Source organism: Hippoglossus stenolepis, chromosome 4 (assembly GCF_022539355.2).
Source record: "Hippoglossus stenolepis isolate QCI-W04-F060 chromosome 4, HSTE1.2, whole genome shotgun sequence".
Lineage (NCBI taxonomy): Eukaryota > Metazoa > Chordata > Actinopteri > Pleuronectiformes > Pleuronectidae > Hippoglossus > Hippoglossus stenolepis.
In genome coordinates, this window is record NC_061486.1 from 4,233,231 (window position 1) to 4,258,402 (window position 25,172).

A 25,172-nucleotide genomic window follows, 5' to 3' on the forward strand; every position below is an offset into this window, starting at 1 on the left:
AAAAGGAACCGGAGTGAATGATGAATCTATCAATGAGAGAACGCCAGCACTTAAATTCATTACTTTAAATTGAGAGAGTCTGCATCTGACATTTTTTCACATCGCAGCCGTAATTACCGAGGTGTTGTCATTAGAAACTCATTCACCGAAAATTAAACGCCAAAGAGAGTGGAAATAAATTACCCCTGTCATCGTTTCTATTGCGTCACCCCGAGTGAACGTATAAGAGGGAAGTGACAGAGGTGAGATTGACATTTTTTTTATTTTAAACGGAGCGAGTCGGAGTCGCTGCCTCTTAGAGCAACTTGCGCGCTAAACTTTCCAACTGATGACTCCACTGAAGTGTCCGACGATGGGGGGGGGGGGACTATTGATTTGTGTTCACCGTCCAAACGGATTGAAATCTTTAATTAGCGCGGGGGCGTGTGGCCAAATGTAAATCAGACGTCCGACTTGTGATTGTGTCAAGATGTTAATGAAAGACTCGGACATCGGCTCCTGGCGGAAACGGCATTGTCTGTAGTGAAAATAAATCTGATTGCCAAAATTGAATAGGTAGTGTATCTGTGTGTCTGTGTGTATTTGTAATTGCATGTTTGTGTGAGGACATTTCGGCTGGACACATGTTCAAAGGGCTGTTTATTGGTTAGGATTTGGTTTAAAGGTTCAGGTGATTAGTTGTGATGGTTCACGTTTTACGTTATGAACCAGAAACATCAGGTCGAGTCGGCTTTCCGTCCCCAGAGACAAAATTAAACATGGAGGAGGCAGCGTTCATATTTTTAAGAACTGCAGTTCTGCTTCTCCTTTACTTTTAAGTCTATCTGAAGACTTTCCTGTTTGCCACAGCCCCTTTGTTTTAAGAATATAGGAAAAGATGGTGAATATCCCCTGGACGTTTGAAGGTCTTCGGCACAATTTAACTACCAGTAGATGTGAGCAGGTGCTAGACAAATAAACTTGCCTCGTCTCAAGTTCAGGGTATAAGAAGGATTATGTCACTCACAAAGATGGAAGCATGTGTGTGTGTGTTCAGGGATTTCTCATGTTGTGGGGACCTTCATCTGAAGACGTGGTTTTAGGGTTAGAATGAGGTTAAGGTAAGGGGCTGGTAAATGCATTATGACAATGAGTCACCTCACTAAGACAGAGGCAAATGAATGTGTTTGTGTGTTTGTGTGTGAGTAAGAGAGAGGAAGGTAGAGACCAAATTACCATCTAATGCAAATCTACTGCCACTAAAAGCCGAGTCATTGCTCACAGTTGCTATTTCTTTTAAAAAGTTAAAAGCGCAGGAAAACACATTCGATTCCAGTCTGGAGTTGAACATCATTTCAAATAAATAACGACAGAATCATTTACTCGTCCAGAACTTGCTGCTGCTGCACTGCCAGCGCCGTCCTGGCTGGGTTTCTGTGTTTATCATGTGGGCCCTCTGATTGGCTGAGCTGTCTGAAGGCTGCTGAGTCACATGTCTAAATGTGGCAGGAACAAGTCACAGTAGAAAAGCGGCAAAAGATAATAAAGCAAAAACCGGCGTAGTGACAAAAAACAGCTTCAGGCTGTGGCGTCTGAACAAAACATCAAAACTACACATGTACAATCTGCGAGCGCTTAGGAGACATATTTAATAAGCAATTAATTCTCACCCGTGTGTTTTTCCTCATAATTAGCCGAAGCATGTTGTAACACCTCAGACTGTGGAGAGTCTTCATGGCCTGCGTGGAGGAGACAAACACACCTGTCGACGAACTGACAAGACACAACTGGCAAATAAACGCCACCCGACACACTATTAAAGCACTTTACAAAACTAAGTGTTGTTTTGACACGAGAACAACCAGACCCCCGCCGCTCGTCCCCCCATTTAATCAAACCCCAAAAACCCTCTGAGGCTTAATAAATGTCCCTGCCAACTTTCATAAGTGGAGGATCAATTATAATTGATTTCACAGTCTGATACATTTATTAAAGTGACATCCATTTATTCATGTGCTTACCTGTGTTGCCATCAGCCCGGTGCCTGCAGTCGCACGGAGAACGAGCTCACTCCCTCATACTTTATTCAAAGTATCACTTTTGGATTTTCCTTACACTGAAATAATTGCCGCACTGCCGAGACGGATTCAATACGTCGGGAGCAACACTTCATTTCTCACACCGGCCAGCCGATGACACATCTTTATATTTTGCCAACTACGCAATATGTACCGATCGGTGTCAGCAGACGGACGGACGGGCGATGAGATTCTCCCTTAAGGGGAGAATAAATTAGTTACGGTGTGTCACCCCCCCGTCACGTCAGGTGACACCGGCCCTGCAGATGAAAGCTGTCACTCAGAGGAAGGAGAGCAGAGATGAGCTCATCTCGCCAATGACGTAGGCAACATGCAGGGATGAGCCATGAGTAAAGGGATTCCTCTGAAGCGTCCATGTTTGATTCCCTAGAACTTCAACAGGGAATCCAAACACACGTGTCCATAGGTCTATTAGAGTTTGGATACTTGACCCGAGTTTGGCTCAAAATTGTTGCTCTGGCTGATTATTTTATCCACATCTGTAATCGAGGAAAACAAAAATAACCATGTTTCAAAGTCAAATGTCAAAGTGAGAGGCTCCGCACCTTCTCTGGAGTTTCTCCAGCCAGGCCCCCTAGTAGGACCTCCTGAGGTTCTCCTGCTGTATCATCACAAGGGCTCAGTCTGACATTCTCCGGAGAATTCACTACAACGTGTGGTTGTGTTTATGAAGTTCTATCACGCGTCGGATGTAAAAAACTAAAAGGAAACAGATATCTCAAGATGAATAAGTTTAGCGATACACATAGAAAATATGAAGATGTCAAGAACTTTTGGAGATAAGCGCCGATGCCACCTGAACGCTCCAGAGATTCCTGTCTTGTTGCGGCGAGTCTCCTTCTCCGTGGATCACGTGTGAAAAGCAAACTCCAGAGAAAGTCCAGAACCGTGCCGACATTCTTCGTCTCTGAAAACTGTGCACGCAGCCAATCACAAGGCTTCAAACCACACGAGAGTTGAATCCAAATGAATGCCTATTTATAAATTGAATCTTTTTTTCCTCTGGATGCTGTGATGACTCAGTGCTGCAGCATTGCTATTCCCCCTGTCACACAGTGCCCTAATTCAACCTGCCTACAGCCACAGTAACCTACTGGATAACACTACATAACGTTGAGCAGCGGTGGCATAATAAATCCTGCCCCCCCACAGGCCACGCTCGCCCTTCACGACTTCAGACTGTACGGTGACATTATTCTGCTGATGACAGACTCCACTTCCTTCACGTTCTCCCTGAATCAGAAACCAATTAAACGACGTGTGACATCATTTCCGTGTTGTTTACATTCTTTAGCTCCTCCGTGGCGATTGTGTTAGTTTATTGTTTGTACCTGCACATGATTCACGGTGCCGTGTGTGCGACGCTGTCGGAGCAGGACGTGTGACACACTGTGGTTATTTGGCCGCGGTGGCAGCCCTGTTGTCTCGTTGTGTCTCGTTGGCTATTTTTATCTTCGTGCACTCTGTCGCCCGTGTGGCTGTGTGTGATGCTAGTGCCTCATGTCATGTGCATCCAGCCAAACACATGTGGACGTCACAGACTGTGTATAAAGATGGCTCCCTCAAACATGATCCTCCTCCTCCTCAAGTGTCTCCATCTCCCCCTGGTGGCTGTCTGCAGCACAGCTCATAAGCCCAGACCCCTCCATGTTAGCAGATGGGACACAGGCCAAACTAAATAAAGTCAAAATACACAGCACTTTCCCAGTCTCGATGACCACTTATTCACCAATGCCCAAGGACACTTCGGCAGAGACAGGGATCAAACCGCCGACCTTCTGGTCAGAGGATGACCACTCTAGCCCCTGAGCCACAGCTGCCCCATTTAATACCATTTTCCCAAAGATGGTTTCGGTCACTGCTGTTTGTTCAGGCGATCCATTCTTTCCAGGAAGTGCTGCTGTAATTAGTTATTTGATGCTATAAAATTGGATGAATCATCATGATTGACAGCTGAGACTGACTCGTGATTGGTCAATACCACGCCCCAACCCCCCCGAGCGCTACTATACGCAGACTTTGGCTCCAGACGACGTCATCGGCATTATTTTGGCTTCATTTCTGGAAAGTGGAGGGAAGTGGAGACACGTCACCCGTCTTTATGAAAAGTCTGGTGCTTGTTCTCACTGGTGCCAGTGATGTAACTTCACCAGGAGAGTAATAGTTCCCTTTCTTTCCTCGAAAAAATACTCTACATAAATTCTCGGAAGTAGAGAGAAGACTGTGAGTGTGTCATGATGGATTTTCAATACTGGAAACTGAATTTGAATCAGGTCTGCTGCACAAACACTGGCTTTAATTATAGATTAAAAAAATAAAAAGACAACAAGTTGAAGAAAAAGCATCATGAAAATCTGAAATATCATGATTCTCTCCGTTATATCTCGTATAACATTTGTCCTAAGATTAATTTCTGTTGCTAGGAGGAACCATCTGCTCCACAGTTAGTCACAACATACAGTGTGATTGCTTGATACATAAACAGTGAAGCAAATTCAAATCAGAAATGTCTGTGCCGGGTGGAAAACTGGGATTTCTCATTATCAACAAGTGCACGAGTCGAGGCTCCACTGATTTTCAGCTCAGTGTTTCTTTTTCCTCGCACTCGACAGAGTATTTCTCTTTCTCTCTGTCATATTTTCTCTTCCCCTGCATCCACAAACAGAGCACACACGACACCTGTGAAGCAGATGGCCGTTTCTCCCGGAGATTCTCTGACCTTTAAAAGCAGACCTGTGAGTGGAAGGACTCTGGTTTGAATTCAGAAGCAGATTGGAAAGTGATTTCTTTTTCAAAATCGTATCTCTCCAGGTGCGATGAGCCTCGAAAAGCCACGGGAGCATCTTCCAATCTTATCATCACGTGCACCAGATTACAAAAAAACGTTAAAATAAAAACGATTTGATAAAATAAACAGCTAAACGATGCATTTAAAAAGTGCCTCGTCAGCATTCTGCTGATCGGGCGTCTCATTCAGCAGAACAAAGACGCCACATTACTCGGTTAATGTCGGGAAAGGATCGTGGTGGAGGCCAAAGAATTATGGTTAGGCAACACTGCTTGGTTGAGGGAGGCGGAAAATGTGTGGTTATGGTTGAAAGTAAACCACCGTTGAGGACTGGTAGGAGACAGGATATCCAACCGTCCACCACAGCAGAGCAATCGACTCCAAGGAGAAGAACATGCCTCACACAACCGGCCCCATCTTTTCATGTCTGTTTTCCAATGCACGGAGTGAAGGTTGATCTCCACAGGAAGACGCTCGAATCACACAAACCTCTTTTCATATACTACCTTCCTACTTTCTCTATATCATCGGGAACACATCATTATGTTAACTACAGCTGTCAGGAGAGAACCCATTAAACTGTGGATCTGGATCGACGGGCGGAGCCAGGATGTTTAACATGACATGAGAAGGTGATTTCTGATGTTTTCATCCATTTCCCAGGGAACAATTAATGGATCTCGATGATTATTTAAGGGACTGAGATCTATGAGTGTGTGAAATATACAGTAGTGTGGCTTGATTGCAATTAAGGGACAGTTGATCCAGAAGTTATGCGCTCTAGTGATATTCTATTTAAACATGACTTTACTTTAAGGCTTTGCTGCTGAGCAAAAGAGAAATAGTTGCTGCTTTGTCGTCCAGATCGAACAATTAACTTCACACAACCACAAGGTCAGGAAAAAACGTAGAAGGCCAATTCAGCAAACAGTCTTTTGTGAGGACATTTGTCAGATAACATTAGATTAAGCAGGACAAACGACTTGCTGTGGACTGACCACACTGCTGGCCCCCCTGCTCCATACGTATGGATCAGTAGTGACATCACAGTTAAACCAAAAACCATCAGCAAAGTTCATGAAATCAGTGGCTTTGTCTCGCAGGTTCTGTCTATGAGCCGCTCGGCCCAGTGAGATTACTGGTGTGGGACGTCGAAGCCGCTCTGTGGATAAGAGCCGGACCAAGGTCGGTGCCTCCGACCTTTTCGCTGGAACTACAGCTCATAACAAACAGACTGTATTTACATGGGAGCCGTGAGTGGGCGGCCGGCTCCAGAAAGATCTGAGCCAGATGCAAACGCTGCTGAGCCTCCAGACACAAACGAGACGAGTCACCAAAGAACGAAAACCAGTAAATTTGCAGTAAATGTTTCTTCCTTGTTGTTTCTAATAATACCTTGTTGACCTATATTAATGGAAAGCGCCTCAGAGCTCTGAATTACCACAACAAAACCCGAGACCTTGCTCTGAGTAATAAGCCCTTGACATTGTTGAATAGTTAAAAAATTAAAATGCAACTTTCGCGAGAGACAGCGACGAAGTGAAGTCTTGATGTTGTTGTGTTGCTGAAGGCAGAAGAGAGAAGCATCATGTTTTATTCAGTCTCCATGCGTGAACCTCACAGACTGGATCCCTTGAAGTGACCTGCAGCGCGACTGGAAAGCTCTGTCTTTGGGCTCCATCCTTTGGTCAATATGCATAACTGCATCAACAGACATGCTTGTTGGGGTTCTGCATCATATCCAGTGTGAATAGCATCTGCTTCACGGCTCCCACCTCTCCTGTATTTTGTATTTTGTCACTTCCACAAATAAGACGAATGATATCCTCCACGTAATGAAACGTTTCTCTATGCAAAACAAACCTCAGACTCTTATACAAGCGTACTTGGTCCCTCAGACAATCCACTCCGACACATTAACCGGCCATTCCTGCAGCCGCTGAACAGCCGACAAGAAGTAATCTGCAAACCATACAATATTGCGGCCGATTAGATCTCGCGCATCACTCCGAGGGACTTTTCATTTTCCAAATGAGTTATCCCGCCTGCACAAATGATGTAGCCGCATGACATCAAGTGTTAAATAAGCTTTGGACCAAGGGCTATCCATTCTACTTTGGGGCTGCACTGTAATGTCTGCTCCACCATAAAAAAAAAACCTATTTTCTATCCAATGCAGGTAAACGATCTCCAGGGATATTCATGTGCTCATTTAACTTTCTAATAGAGGATTTTAAAGACATGCAGATGGTTTCTCACAAACACCAGATAGGACTCCTCAAGTGCATCCTGGCATAAGAACAGTTGAGCCTAAAAAATGCATGAGAAATGTGACGGTGGGTGGATGTGTGCTTTCCAGGGAGGAAATTGCATTTTAGATTTTCTTTTCTTTTTGCAGATGGTGCAGGTATGATGTCACACACACACTGTAAATATAGGCTTGTGTTTAATTGTACATCTGATTATTGATGCCATCTGTCAGGTAGAAGATGCAATTATAATTCAAACAATTGAGCTTCACGTGTTTAACAGTGTTTGCGTCAAATTTCTGCAGCTGCAAATGTTACTCGTTCTGACAAAGAGAAACTCAAAACCCCTCCAGAACGTCAGCTCGTCCTGGGAGCGCAGTGGGAGAGTCTTACTCGTGCTTATACCGTAAACCCAGACAGAGCTGTCAGATGAGCAGAGCAGTAACTGACTGGCTTTCTGCACGTGTGTCACTGAGGTGGGAAGAGAACAATACCTGCTTTATACAGATATACAGAAATGCAACGGCAAAACTGCATTTGCCTCGTAAATCGGACGCGGCTGGTATTTTACTGCTCAATACAAGAAAAAAACATTATCATCCAACATAACAATATATTGACAACATTACAGCACGGCGGAGAAATAAAGATAAAGCATCTGTGCGAGGCAAATTAGAGAGTGAGAGGGAACGTGTGCATTATTTGTTCATCAATCACGGACAAATTGTAATGAGAATCCTCTGCGAGACGCTGCTTCTAAATATGATATACTGTATGATCCCCTGCAGGTTCCACACCCAGGTGCATCATCAGAGATCGATTTCCACAACTCAAACAGTGCAAAGTGTTGCCAAAGAGAGAAGCAGCTCAACCCTCCTCAGTGCTGCTCACAGGCTCAAAGCCCGGCGCTCTGGGTGTTGTCGTTTCTCAATGATTCGAGCAGAGCAGAGACTTCTGGAACAAATGGTGGCACATCGCTTTTCCCCCGTGGACGACTTTAGAGGCTCTTTTATTTAGTTGCCTCTGAGCTATTTTGGCTTCATCAGAAGGGGCCAGTGTTAGTTTGAGCTGAATGTCATGCCTCAGCATTGCAGTCCCTCTTCATGCAGCAGGGGCTGCAGCACTGTGATGTGTGTGCAGGTGCTGCATTGTTGCACCAAAAGAAAAGCAGTCAGAACTATAGGAGTTTGCACAATCGTGTTGACAAGTCGTCCTTGTGATCAGACGGCGCCGAGGCTCCGTGACTCAGCCATTTGTCTTTTTTTGACACACAGCTGCTGTTTGCCTCGGAACGTAAAATGAATACTTCACGAGCTTTTGGTTTTTTAACGATCTGTGCAAAATTCAAGTTTCCCACAGCTTATGCACTTAGAGCGAAAGACTAAATTGTTCATTTTGTGTAGAATAATGTGAGTGGGAATATTATGTAAACCAAACTTATCAGAGCGGATACAGGGACTGGCTTCTAGAGCTACAACTGATTCATGCTGCCTTCACCAACAAAGTAAAAGCAGTAACTACCCATATACGTCCATGCATCCTTTACGCTGACGTGTACGTTGGCCGAGCGCTCAACGCACCGCAAAAAGTCACAACAAATGCTGAAAATTGCGAAAATGATGACGACAATCTTTTCCAGGGAATAAAAAAAGTGATGAACCTGGCTGTGGTTCAATGCTTTGAGCTCTCTTGTCCACCGTGGACATGGTTGGTAGACAATACATCCACTAGAGGGCTTCACGGAGTCGAGATTTTGTGACAAAAACAAGCGTGACAGTGGGAGGAGGTTGTGTATCTCTTAAGAAAGTGGTGTTGCAAATGGCAGCTAGTTAAAAAGTTTGACTTTTATTGAAATTTCTTCCTTATGTCCGATATGATCGTGTCGCTGCCCCCCTGTGATTTCCGGTGGTACTGCTTCATTTTAACCATATCCATAAGGGTTAGGGTTATTTCAGGAGACGTGCACGAAGTGAGTGGACAGAAGGGATTGAGCATAAAAGAGATTTATTCAAAAGGGATGGATGATATTCCTTCAAACCATATATATATATATATTATACACACACACACACACACACATATATAACTATAAGGAATTTGAACGTCATTTGTCAGTGACAGTAATTTTGAGTTGACAGCAGCTTCCACTTGGGGTTGGTCTCTTACACTCAGTTATTTGATTGCACCTTTTAATTGTACAGTAACACTAGATTGATTGTGAGAAACAGCAGAGTTGCACCCCCCAACACATACAACCACACACACATTCACACACACATTCACACCATCCCCTCAAAACCCACAATCAAATCTCACTCAACATCTGCAAAACATTCCCAGCAGCAGGCCCCAGAATGTACGTTAGCCTGGGGAAATCTATAAGACGGGCTCACCTCACTAGTTCGGTTCTAAACCTTTCAGCGTGTCGTTTTCTGAGGTGGCAACAAAGAAGCCGGTTCCACTTTAATTCCTCCGCGAACCGTAAATCATCCACGGTTCATTACGACAGTTCCGGCCACGGTCCACCACATTACTCTTTGGGGGGAAAACATTTACACTTTGCACGTCCAGAGACACCAAATCCTAAAAATGACAATTGGGTTCCATTAAGTTTGTGTCTCCTCAGCACCTCAGTTGATGCAATCATCGCATTAATCACGGCTGGTTAGTGTGGAAGAGTGAGGGAATGATTGTGGGGTTTGTTGTGTTATTCTCAGAGGCAGACACACACACACACACACACACACTGTATCATCTTGGTTTTTTACGGTCGTTTCGTTACCTGAGTGTAGAAAATGCACCCGACGCCTATTTCTTCAGGCCGATATTGAATCACTCTTGATTGTTAAAGAAACGAGTGCAAACGACGAGACAGAACCAGGTGAAGCTTGTACACTGAGCTCCTGTTGTCAGAGTCAAACATGAGCCTCGTATACGAAATCCATCTGTGCCAGATTTCATGCAGTTCAGCCCGAGGGGGGGGGGGAGTGTAGGGATGGTTCAAGAAGGTATTACGTCACGTACCATAAACCAGGATGTTATACAATCCTGAAACCTAATTCAGGCGCCCGAGTGTTAATACCATCATGTAAAAAAACCACCATAATGACTCTAACCCGACGACTTTTTCCTTCAAACTCTGTAAACATCCATCCGTATCGATGCATCCCACCATTTTCAGCAACGATAAACTGCACCATTAATTCATGACAGCGAGCCAATAAATTGCAGACGGGGGCCGATCATGAAGCGTAAAAGGCCACAACTCCTTAACTCGCTTCGTCCATTTTTCACAAAAACCTGACAGATATTTTTTAAGGATGATACCAACTGCAGAGAGCTGGGATTTGACTCCCATTCATTTTCTTTTAGTGGGCAACAAGAGGACACATCAGCAAAAGGGTTGTTCTGGTGGGGACGGGAATTTGGATGCGTCACGGCCGATCCCACCAGGGATCCGTCATATTGTCAATAAGTATAAAAACACGATCGCATTATTTGTGCTCCTGTAATAAAACTACAGTCGCACGCAGAGCTTCGACTCATCCAGAGAACTGCACTGAGATCTATGTTGATTTATCCGACCACATGGGAGACATTTGTGGCGCCTGACGGCTTCGCCACATTCAGTCTTTGCTTAACCAACAAGCCAAACAAAGCCATTTCCACATTCCCGCCGTAAATCAGGTTTACAAATGCATGAAATGTCACAACATTAATATTCAGTACTTTGTTTGGGGGCAAAACTAGAGGAGGTGGACGTGACCTTGCAGCGAGCATCCAACGCCTTCCTATTGCAATTCAGTGGTTTGTGCTCTGCACCAATGGAAGTATGGGGCGGCAAACCATCCAAATCCATCAGGATGAACTGTTACGAGTCGCCCCACTTGTCTATGGGCGAGGCAGACAGGAAGTAGTATGTATTCATCCCAGAGGGGAAGCCGGTCGCTGAAGATTTCGGCCCATAAAAGAGAAAAAGGGAGCAGATTGTTTATTTGCTTAACCTCTGGAACCTCTGCAGTTACTCCCCCCTTCTCCACAGAGCGGATTACTTTTGTTTTAATCCAGCTCAGGACGCCCGCGCACAGCACGCGATGGTCCTTTGTCATCGCAGCGGACCAGGTATCGACACGCGGGGCCCCTGTTTACCTCTGTGGGGCGGAGGGATTAGGAGCACAAGCTTTGATGTCAGATTCACAGACAGCAGTGGAGCGGAGCTAAAGCCTCGCAGGGTTATTACCACCACCATCCAAGGCCGTGTCTTTAAAAAAACTAAATATAATCACGTTCAATTTTTTACATTTCATTCATTTCTGTTCCTCTGCTCGTTTGTACTGCAGGGGGAACTTTGAAATCATCTCTGGTGCGTTGACAAAAGTCCACGAGGAGCTTTTATGTGGAGAAATGTTCACTCCCCCACCCCCACCCCCACCCCCGCTAAACAGCTAAAAGTAATACTGCTGTCTCATTCAATATTTGCACTTCAGTTAACACTGTTCCATTATTTATATTCCGCTGCTGCAGTCAGATTTAATCTGTCTATTGTCTTTATAATTGCTTAGAGGAAATTCAAAAGGGTGTGTTCATTGCTTTATGTTGTTATTAGGTTTTTTTTTACAACGGTACACCACCACTGAGGGTCAGTGTTTTTTTGATTATCTCTTTATTTCCCTTCTGGCCCACAGCGGCGGCAGCAGCCGTCCTCCGCAGCTCTCGGCATCCGGGTGTCGGGTAAACACGGCCGGTGTGTTTCCCCATTGACATAATCAGGTTGAGTGGTGCTGATGCAGTGACATTTGCAGTAATGGGAGACTGATAATCCTCACACAATTGCCTCTCCACTTTCTGCACTATAGAGGGAAGCCGTGGGGGGAACACGCTGTGCTTCTGCAGAATGTCGGCGGCTTTTTCGAGTGACCGTGAACATGATAGCCTAGCCCTCACTCTTTAACTCTTATTACCCTGTGGAAAATGGGAGTTGAGCAGGATCAAACCGTCTGTGCTGACTGGGTGGGGGGGGTAGGGGGGGAAGGCGGAAATAAAAGCAGCAAGAGCTCTCTCAAGTGGCAAGAGAGGAAACTTCTCTAGAAGCTTTTTTTTTAAATCCTCTTGGCTTTTTTATCGTTCAGGCAAATAAATTACTGCGAGGGGTTTTGAGAAAAAGGCAATTAAAACCTTAGACAGTGTGGTTTTTCCAGATCAGATTTTTTCCTTCTCACGGCTAAATTAAGTGTCAGGACGGCCACAGAATCGAGAGCTGCAGCAGGGGGGGGGGGTGTTGAAATTAGATGCTTAAAACCTGCAGCAGTTGTTGTTACGGCTCATAATTTTCTTCCAAAATTAGTCTCGAGTGTCGGCTTCACGTGAACTGTGAAACAAGTGGAGCATTTTTAAAAACACTTAAATCGGATGAAGGAAATTGTCTCACCACAGCTGGGAACTTATTCTGCAATTTCTATTTTTACAATTTCACCATCCATGAAATTCAACACACAATGGAAGAGGTGGGTGTTGATCACAAAGGGAATAACGTGCTGAAATGAGTCATTTGGTTCATTAGCGGAAAGCAGTTGTAATAATCAGTGTGTATTTTCTCAAATGTGAGTCTGTGATGATTTTATTATCCTTCGTTTACACCGGCACATGAATGTTGATGTTCTGATCTGTTCAATAGCCGATGTGTAAACGCTGTTAACGTTTGCTTGTGCTGTTGCGTCGATGAAATTCACCACAACACCAGGACGACTCGTTCCTTTGTATCAACTTGCATGATGAAAATTTAAGGAAATTCAGAAATGGAAAAAGGGAAACGGAGACTGCTCGCCTTCAAAGTAAAAGTTTCAGAATGTGCATTGCAGTGGCTCCAGGGGTTAAGGAGAGTTAAATCCCCAAAAATAAACAAATAACCTAACTAGTGAATATAATAACTGCTTTATAGTTATATTTCTGCCTCTTTTCCAATATTGTGAGTGAACAAACACTGTAAAGACGTCACCTCAAGCTCTGGGATCTTCGGCAACTCATTAAAAAAAAAAATATATATATATATATATACATTTCCCTGTTACAGTGTGACATTGCCACCTCATTAGCCGTTTTATTTGGGGGAGACTTCTTTGACTTCCTTCTAATCAGTTTGCTTCATTGTGAAATCTCCAGTCGCACTGTACACCTCTGTGCGTTCGGCAGCTTTTATCACGGAGGGATCTCTGACTTCAGACGGACCGCTGCCTGACTCCCGCTTCAAAAGACTTTCCCTTTGCCTCACATCTTACGCTGAATAAATCTTTTACCTCTCTTCGGGAAAAGTGTCTGCATTGTCAGCACATGACGGCGTCACGCTAACACTACGATAAGATCTCTGTCAGCGGCCACTAGTTAAAGCGGAGAAGGTGTTAAGTGTCTAATTAATACCTGCATGCCTTCATTTTTTTTAATTGCTTAGACCTTATAACTTTAAACTTACACGATGTCGAATAAAAATACTAAACCAGGAACTTGAACTAAATAGGAACTGAATGAAAACATCTGTAAACGACTGGGATAATACCAGAATACCAAATGAATCCACATCATCTCAGCTACACATTGTGTTTAGATGGGTTTCTAGTGGCAGAGAAATAAAAGCTCCCCCTAAATAAGATCCATGAACCATTAACTCCACCAAGGAGGTTATGTTTTCACCTCTGTTTGCTTGTTTTTTTAGCAGGATTACACAAAAACAAGGAAACGGATTTACTTGGTGGAAGGATGTGATATGGATCAGGGAACATTTTGCACAGGAATTATTTTTTACATTTTCTTTAACATTGAGATACAGGAACATTTTTCAACAGATCTTGGATCTTGATTTTAAAAAAGGCATATTTAGGGACTGATATCTAGGAGTATTGTGCGAGTTGGTGCAGCTTGAGAGGACTGATGGGCCTCGGTGGAAGAATCACTCTATTCAGTGCCACGGTTCCCATGGAAATCAATCCAAAATGTCCAAAAAAGCCCAATCCTGCAATGTTAAAGATGGTGAAAACAAACCCACTAAGCAGACAGGGGTAAAACCATGAACCTCCATTTTTAAATCCTCCAAACAGACCAGAAATCCCAGTTTATAACAACAACAACGACCCTTTCAGCATCACATTGGCCTCGGTCTTTTCCCAAACCCTGCCCCACCCTGAGCTCCCTCTTGTTCCAGATCATCGCTGCCAATAATTGGAAACAACTGGGGGAAGAAAAAAAAAAAAAAAAGCCTGTGAAACTGGAACCATTTTCCTTTCTGTGCCTCTTACAGTTTCTTTTCATAGCAGCGAGCGCTGCGACAGTAAACCACAGTGTTTCCACGTTTCCCCCGATCAAACCCACTCTGTATTCACATCACTTACTGTGTGCGCCGCTATCAGGTTCCCATCACGGCGATATCTGTTGTTACCCTCGTCTGTTATCTACCGTTTGATACGAGCAGCGGCACCTCTCGCTGTGGAGACCCCCGAAGAGACACCGCTCTTCATTTCAACACTGTAACTTAACCATTTGGTGGATGAATAGATTCTCCTTCTTATTATTCAGGGATGTTACACACGATAAAATTCAAATTTACAGAAACATCCATCCCCCCCGTCCATTATTGTAAGTGCTCTGTATTTATGTGGCACTTTTTCTAGTCTTGATGATTGTTTTGCCATTCACCCATTCACACACACATTCAGACAGTGCACCTGTGTGCAGCACTTTATCATGCACGGCTGTCAGGCTCGCAGAATGGAGGAAAATGGGGAATGGGGTGAGATGGGGATCAAACAGCCGACCTTCTGGTTAGTGGCCAACCCGCTCTACCTCCACAGCCATCCCCCCGTCTTTGGATTATCTATGCTGTGTATTCTTGGAGGGTCGTGGGGGGACTGGAGCAAAAACCCAGCATGCATTGGGCGAGGGGTGGGGTACAATCTGGACATGAAGCCAGGTAGGTCCAACATATAGAGATTTAGAGTCTCAAATGAACCTAATCCCAATCTGCATGCTTTCGGATTACAGGAGGAAGATGAGTTACGCAGAGAACAACAATGCAAACATGGGGGAGACATGCAAACTCCACACGGAAAGACCCCAGAGACAATACAATCACTAATGTTTGTTCCAGCTCTACCAAACAAATCCTGTTTACATACTCATCTTAAAACCATAATGTGTTCCTAATTAATGCAACTAATTTTAGCAACAGCAGGTCTGGATTAACAAAATATGTTAAATCTAAAATGTGCATAAAAAAAGAAAACACGTACAAGCGTGAATCTAGAGATGCAATGAAGAGATTTTTTCTCTTGTATAAAAACCAACATAACAAAACATGGTTTTCACTCTAGAGTAACTGTGTCTACGGCCGTTTACACCAGAGAACTTCCCCGTCTGTGGAAGTGAAACACTACGATTTCCCCACCACGCTGTGTTACCAAACTGTTTTGGTTTGCGATCAATCCAAGCGCGCGTCCCTCATCGCAGCGTGAGACGTGAGCAGTTTAGCCAGAGAGGGGTTTTTATTTCCCTCCTCAAATGGTTTGATTTGAATAATTTTTTCAGGCCTCGAGAGATGAAGCGAATCCAACGTTCTCACACAGAGGAAGCAAAGAGGGAAACGTTGACTGAACAAAAAAATGAATTATGTTTTTATCCAATCCTGCTAAAAAATACTGTCTCTAAACACTTGTTTTATAGGTTTACTGCGAATTGTCAAAAATAAAAGAGTTTTATCTGTAGAGGTGAAATGTTTAGCCAACTTTTAAATGTTTATGTATATAACTACTGTTAAAGGCTTACATGTATTTCAATAACACCAGAGCATAGACTGTTTATAAAGATGGACACCATGCCAGCTTCCCAAAAGTGAAGCCAAAACATCACGATCACACCCTGGTGGCTGAGTGCAGTACAGGTCAAAACCCCTGCCTCCTCCATGTTAGTGAATGGGTCCTGCACCAGTCAAAATATGGGGGTTTCTTAAATTTTTGGTAATTCTCATCTCACTGTCAGATGTTCATTTTATTGCTAAGTTTGGTTTAATTTTGTTATTGATGCTAAAAACGTGGAAACATTGTGATTGACATCTGATACATTGATGTCATGCATCACCACTAAATGAAGTTTGTTTTCACCCAGAATGTCCTGAGAATTAATCTATTTACTCAATATTAATGAAAACACCAGTGTGGGTTGTGTGCAGGGACATACGCAGAAAATACTGCAGATGGTAAAAGGTATGTGATACATCAGTAGGATTAAACTACTTCACAGTATAACTGGAGCAGGTGGTGTGAGCTGATGCTGACAGGCAGAGACAGGATGAGGAAAACACAATTCACACCATGTTGAACGACTAGTGATTCAACAATCAAACAAAGAGAGGTGGGGAAGATGGCTGCTGTGAATATACTGTGAGCTGATTGGACAATGGGAGACAGGTGAGTCAGGTGACTCGATGGGAGGAGGGTCTGAGGACATCTGGTGGGCAGATGGGGAATTGCAGCAGACAGGGACAGACAAAGAGGCATAAGAGAGTAACACACCAAGACAGGTACTGTTAGAATTACACTGCTGCTTTTACCTTAATTTTATAATGCATTTATAATAATAAAATCCATAAAAAATATATATATAAAAAAACAGCACATCTAACAAGAACAGTAATTCCTTAATAATAATAATAATAATAATAATAATGATATAAGATATACACCTAAATACACATCAAATTAATAACAAATAAGAAATGAGACAAAGCATTGTTTCCATTCCGCTACTTGTATGTCAGTTTAGTAAATAATACAACATGTACTTTTAAATGTGATACTTAAAGTACACATTCATGTTGATGTCTTTGTGCTTTTACTTACTTTATATATTACTTGTAATAAAGTATTTTTAAGTGAATTTTATATTGCAGGGACTCTTTCCACATCAGATTGGTCTTGTCCTTTAAAAACTTTACTACTTCCTCTACTTCTTCAAAAGTTAATACTTCTTCCTGCACTGTATTTCTTAGTGTCATATGAATCTCCTGAGGTTTGAGCAGCATAATAAAAACCTTTTATCACTTTGCACCGAGCAGAAATCATCAGGTAGAATAATCCCATGTGCACTGTGCAGCTCTAACAGCAGCAGAGCAGCGTGCACTCATCCCTCGGCCTGGCCTGAAGTTTTCAACTTAACAAAACACAGATGTTGCAAAGTCCACCTCTGCTTACGCCCCCCAGTTTGATTGGCTGCTGGAAACGGAGGAAGAATTCTCCACCCGGCTGTAATTCCAGTGTCATGAGTTTGCTCTTTTCTCTGCTTTCCTCACAGACGCTGGTGAAATGGCCTCAGCACACGACAGAGCTGTTCTTCAGGCCATCTTCAACCCCACCGCCCCCTTCGGAGACGTCCCTGTCCTCAACCAGGACCAGGAATTAATTGATGACGGTGAGCCTCTCATATCATCTCACAGCTCTGTGTGTTTATCATTTCATAGCATATTGAATTTTTATTTGAGACGCATTCCATTTTCTAGACATTTTAATCCAAGATGAGTTCTGGGTGACATTTCTGTGTTTCCCTTTGCCTCGGTGTAGCTGTCAATTGAGTGTGAGTGGTTTTCAACCCTGTTTATCTCGCCCTGCCAGAGAGTGGCTTTGACGCGGAGTTGCTGGAGCAAGTGAAAGAGTTGGAGATGCGCGGCGTCTCGGCGGCGGAGGCTGGGGATTTGCAGGCTGCACTTCAACTGCTCGGCCAGGCAATCCGGATCCTGCCGGGGCGAGCCTCGGCCTACAACAACCGGGCCCAGGCCCTGAGGCTGCAGGGCAACACAGCAGGTACACATGCATCACAGTCAACAACAGCTCTTTCCATATGTGCAGACATAGCAGAGGCCCAGCATGACTCCAGATTAGAGCCTTGTCTCTCTGATGCACTGGTACTGTGAAGGCCCCGAGTTGTGTTGTCCTTCTTGTTTCCTACAGACATAAGGTTTGCAGAGAATAACAAGGCGTTTGCACAGGTCTAATAAAAAGTTACACATGTCATCATCCCAGCTGATTCTTATGTTACAGCCCATATGATTGTTTTTTCTTCGGGTTGTGGAACCTCTTTGGATGTTGTGTTGCTGTGTTGGTTGTACACTCTCACTCCCGGGAGATCACTGTGTCAATCACACCATCTATTCTCAACATCTTCTCTCACGCATCACGGGCTGTTTCTAAAAACTGCAGAGCTTCAATCTTTAAGTTGTGTTGGTTTCCCACTCGTCAGTAACCTGGTGACAATTGTTACTTCTGCCAAGGAGGTTTTGTTGTCAATCTGCATTTGTGTGTTTGTGAATTAGTAGATTCTGGAATTTCTTTCTTTAACATTGCGAGATTTTACATTTGTGGTGATTTCTCAGAGAATAATTCAGGGATTTGGAAACATCAGGCAGGGGACTGATATTTATGAGTGTGTGCAAATACACATGTGGATCTAGTGACTTTAAATGTGGTTTCACAAGGGGACTGAGGTATGAACTCTCCTGAGTGCAGGTGTAGAGGCAGAAAAATGGGAAATGATCTGCACACAGGCTGAATCGCTGCCGTTTTACCGAGTAGCAGAATAGTATTATGCCTGTGTTTATGTCTTGAAAATAGTACAGGTACACAGATTACTACTACACGTGAGACTGTTGTACTTCTCTGGATACATTAGAAACATCAGGTTTTTAGATTATATCCAGTTTTAATAGTATAATTACTACATATATTCTTTATTTCACAACGTACTTTCCAACACATGGTGGCAAAGTAATATAAAGTGAATTCAGCCTCTTTACTCTGGGGGAATATTGCAGTCGACCACCTTCAGGAGAGGGGGTGCAGCCTGTAAAACATTGCAAATGAAAGAACCAACTCTCCAGATGCATGTTTGTGCCTCACAGAGCTTTTCTCCTGTCTCCTCGCAGGCGCCCTGCAGGACTTGGACCGAGCCGTCTCTCTGAGCGTTGGTGGCGCCAGACGAACCGGCTGCCAGGCCCTGGTGCAGAGGGGCCTTCTGCGAAGATTAGCCCGTCAGGACGACGCAGCCAGAGCAGACTTTGAGGAGGCAGCTGCACTCGGGAGTGAATTTGCCCGACAACAGGCCGTGGCTCTGAATCCCTACGCGGCCCTGTGCAACAAAATGCTGTCAGAGGTCATCAACCAGCTCCGAAACCCAGAAGCTGCTGAGATGCAGGCGTCAATGTAGACAATTTGTCACGTGTACATCTTTTTGTTTTTATTTTGCTTAATAAAAGAACATTTTTTAGCTTTAACATCCTTTTTTATTCCACTGAGCTGCTGTGAAATAAATCAGTCAGATTTATTACAGTGTAAAACCAGCGACACACACACACACATCAGCAAAGAGTCTAATTTAAACACAAAGTTGTTGTTGTCTCAGCACAAAGCAAAGCTGCTGTATTTAATCAAACATGACACATGGGACACGTGACATCACGTTCGGCACTCACACTTGTTTCATGGCCACACGGGGACGAGGCACTTCGGCTTTTATCCAGCAGATGTCAGTCTTGTCATGTTGAAAAACCAGATCAACAACATCTATTGCCCTTAATTGTAATTTGTAAACACGTCTTTAAAACACTAGAATAAAGAAAAAGTGCAACAAACAACACGTCTCTGCTCAGTGCGGCCAACAAAGGAGAATAAAACAGTACAAGGACAACTGTCAAACTTCCATTTGGTGTTTTATATTATCTTAATAAACCTATAAAAGGCACAACTTTAATAAATCTACCGTCCTTCTTGCAGGAAAAGTTATATGTGGATGAAAAAAGTAACATGCAGCTTATGCTACAGTAAATTCTTCACACATACAGTGTATATATGTGTCTGCAGGCCTCTGAATTCCTCTGCTTCTATACACTAGCCACATATGTGGGTGCTTCATCCATTTTGCAGTTTTGTAGCTGCACACATATGACGTCCGACTGATTCTGCACTTGGCATTTCTCGTGCTGCCGTCCGCCCACTGAGCTCCAGGGGCCCGTGAGCATTATCTCTGCTGCTTCACTTCTCCGTGCTTCTCTCTGACCTCACGCAGGCCGGCTAATACCACCGGCTCGGTGCGTTCCTCCCTCTGGTAGAAGGAGCAGGTCTTCAGGTGGTCTGACATGGAGGGAGCGCTGCTGAAGCTCCATCTGTCCACAGAGGAAAACCCAGAGCTGAACTCCCAGACCTGAGAAACAAAAAACACAGATCTGAAGTAGGTGTAGGAGGCTGCTGTCAGGGCAGCAATCAGTCCAGCTGAATGGCCACGAGGATGGATGTATTTTTAATACCTGGATCACAGAGTGTCAGACCACAGTGTTGTTTCTATATTTACCCCGTCATAAATTTATACAAATAATGTCCTTCGTCGAGGAGCAAATACCCAGCTGTCGCCCACATACTCTTATAAATCCTGTCTTTCCATGAGCGATCACACATCTGACTTGTTATGGCGGAGCTGAGGTTCCTGGCAGCGACGCCTCGGGCCATTCCACCTCCCTGATCTCATCAGCATGCTCTTTGTCCCATGATCACGACATGGTGAATGTAAAAATACACAGTTACACATTCATACTGTGTTTATCTTTCATCGGCTCCATGTGAGAGGCACACTGTTGCTCATTTGTTTATCTGCAGACAATCTGGAAAAACGTCTAAAGTTGTGGAGAATTAGCCAAAGAGCAAAAGATAAATTAATTATTTAAGTGTGGTCATGTTGGTGATGCACCTGAGTTTAGGTTTGAGTTCATAACTTTGGAATGGATATGAAAAATAAGTTTTTCAGTCCGTCTAAAGCCATTTTGAAGTTTATGCACAACTGTTCGTCAGCTAATTTCATCCAATCCAATCCAATTGTTTCATGCAAATCTTCATGAACTCTTCATTCTTCTTCTTCTTCTTCCTCTTCTTCTTTCGGTTTATTGGCGGTTGGCCACCAACGTCCAGCTACATTACCGCCAAATGTTTCATTACATTATGCAGTAACGATTAAAATAAGTTGACATACTCCTCATACCTCAAGTAATCCTGCAACTTTCAAAGATATTTTTACGTTTCAGATGAAGCCACATGCAGCAGCAGTATGAGTTTAAATGGTCTTAGCTCATGTTGTCAGTCTGGATCACTTGGAATCTCTAACCTGACATGATTTAGGTCATCTCCAGACTCGGAGGCAGCTGCAGGCGCATCCGCAAGGCTCAGACCACAAGACCACCGGGCGTCCCTGTGGACCCGTGGTCTAAGCCACAGGAGCCAAGGTCCAGCTTAGTGGACTAATGAGGAGGAAACATATGTGGTTTTAATTCCTCCCGTCTTTCTATAATCCGCTGATTAAACGAAGGCAATAAAAATCCTCCCACTTCACACAGGTTGGTTAGAATTAATAATTTTTTTTTCAGTTTTCAGCTCTGGATCCAGATGCAGATTCAATTTAAAATATCCCAGCCAGGTCTGTCTGGGAAAGATAAATAGTAAATAATAAAAATAATAATAAAATACGTAACCCTAACCCTTTTTAGGCGCTTTCCCTTTTCAAGCGATTCCTGTGTTGTTTGGTGAATTTGATTCCGTAGAACAAAATGTGTGCGACCAGAAATGCTTCGCTCTGCTGTCTCTGACACTGAAGTCAGCAAAGAAAACAACATCCTGGTGAAATCTCCCGCGGCCGCTGCAGTGGGGACCCAATCACTGTTGCCAACATGTCTGTGATTTAGTGTGTAATATGTTTGGAGGGGACTGCTGAGAGCGTGGAGAGTGTTTACAATGCTGCAGCTGTCACGCTGTATGGATGACTGAAATTTCCCAATGACAATGTCAACACAACGGTGCCAGATACTAAATGGAAACCAATATAGAAGTTAGGCCTGCGTTTGCTTTGTCTTTGAGCACAAGGTTGAGATCAAAAACGCTAAATGAGCCGGAATGGAAACGCTCTTTCAGGAAAGTAAAGCAATATATGTATGAAAAATTCAGGGACTAGAAAAAGAGTTGTGTCAGATTATACAAAAAAATACTTGCTTTCTTTCGGCATCTCCAGGCGCTTCCCCCGTGGGAGTACGTCTTCTTCTCCCACTTGAGGGAGACCATCCCTCTCCCCTGCAACAGCGTGGAGCACAGCTCTCTCATCAGCTGCGAGGCCTGGGACAGCTGGGATAATGTGAAACTGTCGAGGTAACCGGCGACGTGCTGCAGGATCTCCAGGGGCAGCCTGCTCAGCGGATCCAGATTACGTGCACCGTTTCTCCAAGGGCTCAAGGTTTTCCCGCCTTCGCAGAGGGACGAGGCCACGAGCGGCTGGAGCACGAAGGCTCTGACATCTTGGCAGAATTTAATTGCGGCCTGGTGACCTGCGGGCTGCAACCTTGTTTGGGCGAACGTGCAGCCGAGGTATGCTAAGGGGCAGCGCTGCTGTAGCCAGCCGCCGAGAGAGGCCTGTATGTCAGAGTGCACATTCCTGAAGTGAGAGCAGTATTCATCGCGGCGAAAGAAGTGGCCACACATGTAGGTGAAGGCTGAGTTTGTTTTGTTGTGTCTCCTTGTGACGGATTCGGCTTCGACGTGAATGTAAAGGCCGCGAGGTTTGTCGGCCACCACATCTGCAAGGGACGCATCCGCTTTGAATGGAGCGGAGCTGAAGTTGTATGTTTGTGTTCCCACGTCCACATAAAGGCCGTCCACCCCCTTACTCTCTGAGATCATGTGTCCTCTCAGCTCCTTTTCCAGGGAGCAGAGGAGCGTGGCGCTAATCTCGTCGCACTTCGGAAGCTCGTCGACCGGCACGCCCAAATCCGCAGTGTCGACACTCCTGTGTACGTTCTTGGCTTTGTGCATGGGGTCCTTGGTGTGGATGCGCTTTGCTCGAAAGCTGGTGGGAACTTTGAACGAGCGGATAGTTTGGACCTCGATGGGCTCAAGATTCCCATAAACAAAATCCTTTTCTCTCGGAGTGCAAGCTGCAAGTTGGCCGAAGTTAATCAGCATCGCCCCGTTGTGCCGCAGATACATGTTATATTCTGCCACGTCGACTTCTCTGCCTAACCTCTCCAGGACCCCGTCTTGCCACGGCGCGAGGCCAGTTGTACCATCACTGCTCGAAGCAGCAACAGCAGCGTTCTCCTGGTTCAGGTGTGAGTTTCTCGCCGCTCCCTGACAGTTTGATGATTCTCGCTGCTCCCTTTCTTTTCCTTCCTTCTTGTTGAGGTTTTTGACAGTTTCCTCGCATCCTCCCATCTCCTTTGTGAATATTTTCTCCCAGGAGCCATAGTTGTGAATATTATCTATGTCTCTGCTCTTTGGCAGAGCCCTCTCCCCTTGACCGAGTTCTTCCACCTCCATCCTTGTGCAGCTACTCTCTGTAAATTTGCCATGATCTGAAGAACAGGCTGCCTCCTCTGCAGGGCAGTTGACCCCAGACATAGCATCCTGGAGGTCCTCCATCATCAGCTCAGGAAAAACATTCTTCATTTTTATGGATCGAAACAGCAGCTCCTGGTCCCTCAGAGCCACAGCGACATCCAGGTGCGGCTCAGGTTCAAGGTCTTCTGAGAGATTCCTGCAGGTCAGGTCAGTTTCAGAGAGAGGCCAGCGGCTCCACTCCTGGGAGCAGCACACCACGCTGGCAGGACAGACCTCCAGGTGCTCGGCCAGCCTGTGGCGCAGCATGGTGAGCGAGCAGCCATAGTGGGCATTGAGGCAGGGGACGGTCTCATTGGGACAGAGGAGCTGATGCTCCTCTTGCTTGCACTTGTGCAGGATGGCGCCGCAGTTTTTACGACACTCGATGACCATGCAGGAGACGGAGATCTGGTCCGGGGCTCGGCAGTGGACACTGTAGCATTGGTCACAATGTTCATGACGCCCCACTGGCATCGTTTTGCTCTTCACCTTCACAGAAAAGAAATAAGACACTTTTCCATAATCTGTCATAAAACTACAAGTACAGAGACAATCTCTATTATATACTGTGGTACACATTGAAAACAAAAGCACTTACCATTGTAGTTTATCAACAGACAACTATGATGATCTGAGAAGAGTTTCACAGAACAAACATGGTTAGATTAAAACTTAAATACTTGAGATATACTGTAAAAGTACTGAAAAGCTTCCTCCATGAAGTATATTCTAAATATATGTGTCAGATTCATTTAAAAACAAAGGGGATAAAGAATATTATAAGTTTTTGCCTGCAGAGTTCACTCAGTGCATGGTTTGATATCAATATAATATTAATCAAATATACATTTAAACACTCAATTAAGAACATAAACACACATTTTTAAAGAACAACGAGGATAACATGTCCAACTCACTGAAATAACTTTTAAATTCGACTGAATAAAATCAACAACAGGAACAATACCGTTCAAATTTCTCACCCTTTGTTCCTCGGTGCTTGTCACCTCGCATTCGGCCTCACCTCTTTATAACCTCTGCACCCGTGTCTGGACATTATAAATAGACGCACCAGCGGGGACAGACAGGCCAGTGGGACGGGACACCATTGTCACACAGCCATTAAGCAGCAAGGTCAAGTTACAGCCTCCGACACGTCTCCACTGCGAGAGGCCGCTGGTAATAGCAGGTAATTTAGGTCTCAATGGTTTAACTACCGTGTGTTTGAAAGCATCACACACGTTGTCTTTACACACACGACACTTTTATAGCCTATTCTCCTGCAGTCAAGTTGTTTGTTAACGGAACAAAGAAGTATACAACTAATTGATAATAATAGTAATTCATTAATAAGTTATTAACCAAAATAAAAGCACTTTTTTAAACAGATATCTCTGAAACTTGTTTTTAAAGGTATGAAATTAGTCATTATTACTTCTTTGATTATTTCTGTAATCAAATATAACGCACAGTACACACACACACACATAATGAAATACTGAATCATATATTTGCACTTACATATACAGTGTTATTACTATTTATTGGTCTTGATGGGTGTCCTCCACTAGATGTCAGTCACACACTTATCAAAAACTCACGTTTCTCCAGCAGCTGTCGG

The 25,172-nt window shown here is 44.2% G+C and overlaps 2 protein-coding genes across 3 annotated transcripts; one reads left to right on the forward strand and one right to left on the reverse strand.

Moving 5' to 3' along the window:
- The first annotated feature begins 11,089 nt into the window (after positions 1–11,089).
- ttc36 (tetratricopeptide repeat domain 36) lies at positions 11,090–19,419 on the forward strand. The gene is made up of 4 exons (XM_035153752.2): positions 11,090–11,237; positions 17,448–17,564; positions 17,765–17,953; positions 19,072–19,419. Exons 1-4 carry the CDS (start codon positions 11,210–11,212, stop codon positions 19,350–19,352), a joined length of 615 nt encoding a protein of 204 aa, XP_035009643.1. The 5' UTR covers positions 11,090–11,209; the 3' UTR covers positions 19,353–19,419.
- A 122-nt stretch (positions 19,420–19,541) lies between these two features.
- LOC118105819 (F-box only protein 40) lies at positions 19,542–24,602 on the reverse strand. Of its 2 annotated transcripts, none has more exons than XM_035153744.2 (4): positions 24,535–24,602; positions 24,150–24,182; positions 22,175–24,040; positions 19,542–20,345 (listed from the first exon to the last, which is right to left on the reverse strand). In XM_035153744.2, exons 2-4 carry the CDS (start codon positions 24,150–24,152, stop codon positions 20,163–20,165), a joined length of 2,052 nt encoding a protein of 683 aa, XP_035009635.2. In that variant the 5' UTR covers positions 24,153–24,182; positions 24,535–24,602; the 3' UTR covers positions 19,542–20,162. The 2 variants fall into 2 exon arrangements, with proteins under 2 accessions (XP_035009635.2, XP_035009636.2); XM_035153745.2 differs by having other exon boundaries at positions 24,519–24,554.
- Positions 24,603–25,172: the final 570 nt, after the last annotated feature.

Bases quoted from the DNA above. Each gene is read 5' to 3' on its own strand.
- LOC118105819 (XM_035153744.2), bottom strand. The intron at 20,346-22,174 runs GCAAGTATTTTT...TTTGTTTCTCAG, and splicing joins CCTGGAGATGCCGAAAGAAA to GTCTGGGAGTTCAGCTCTGG.
- ttc36 (XM_035153752.2), top strand. From the start codon at position 11,210: ATGGTCCTTTGTCATCGCAGCGGACCAG. The intron at 17,565-17,764 runs GTGAGCCTCTCA...TCGCCCTGCCAG, and splicing joins CCAGGAATTAATTGATGACG to AGAGTGGCTTTGACGCGGAG. The intron at 17,954-19,071 runs GTACACATGCAT...GTCTCCTCGCAG, and splicing joins GCTGCAGGGCAACACAGCAG to GCGCCCTGCAGGACTTGGAC.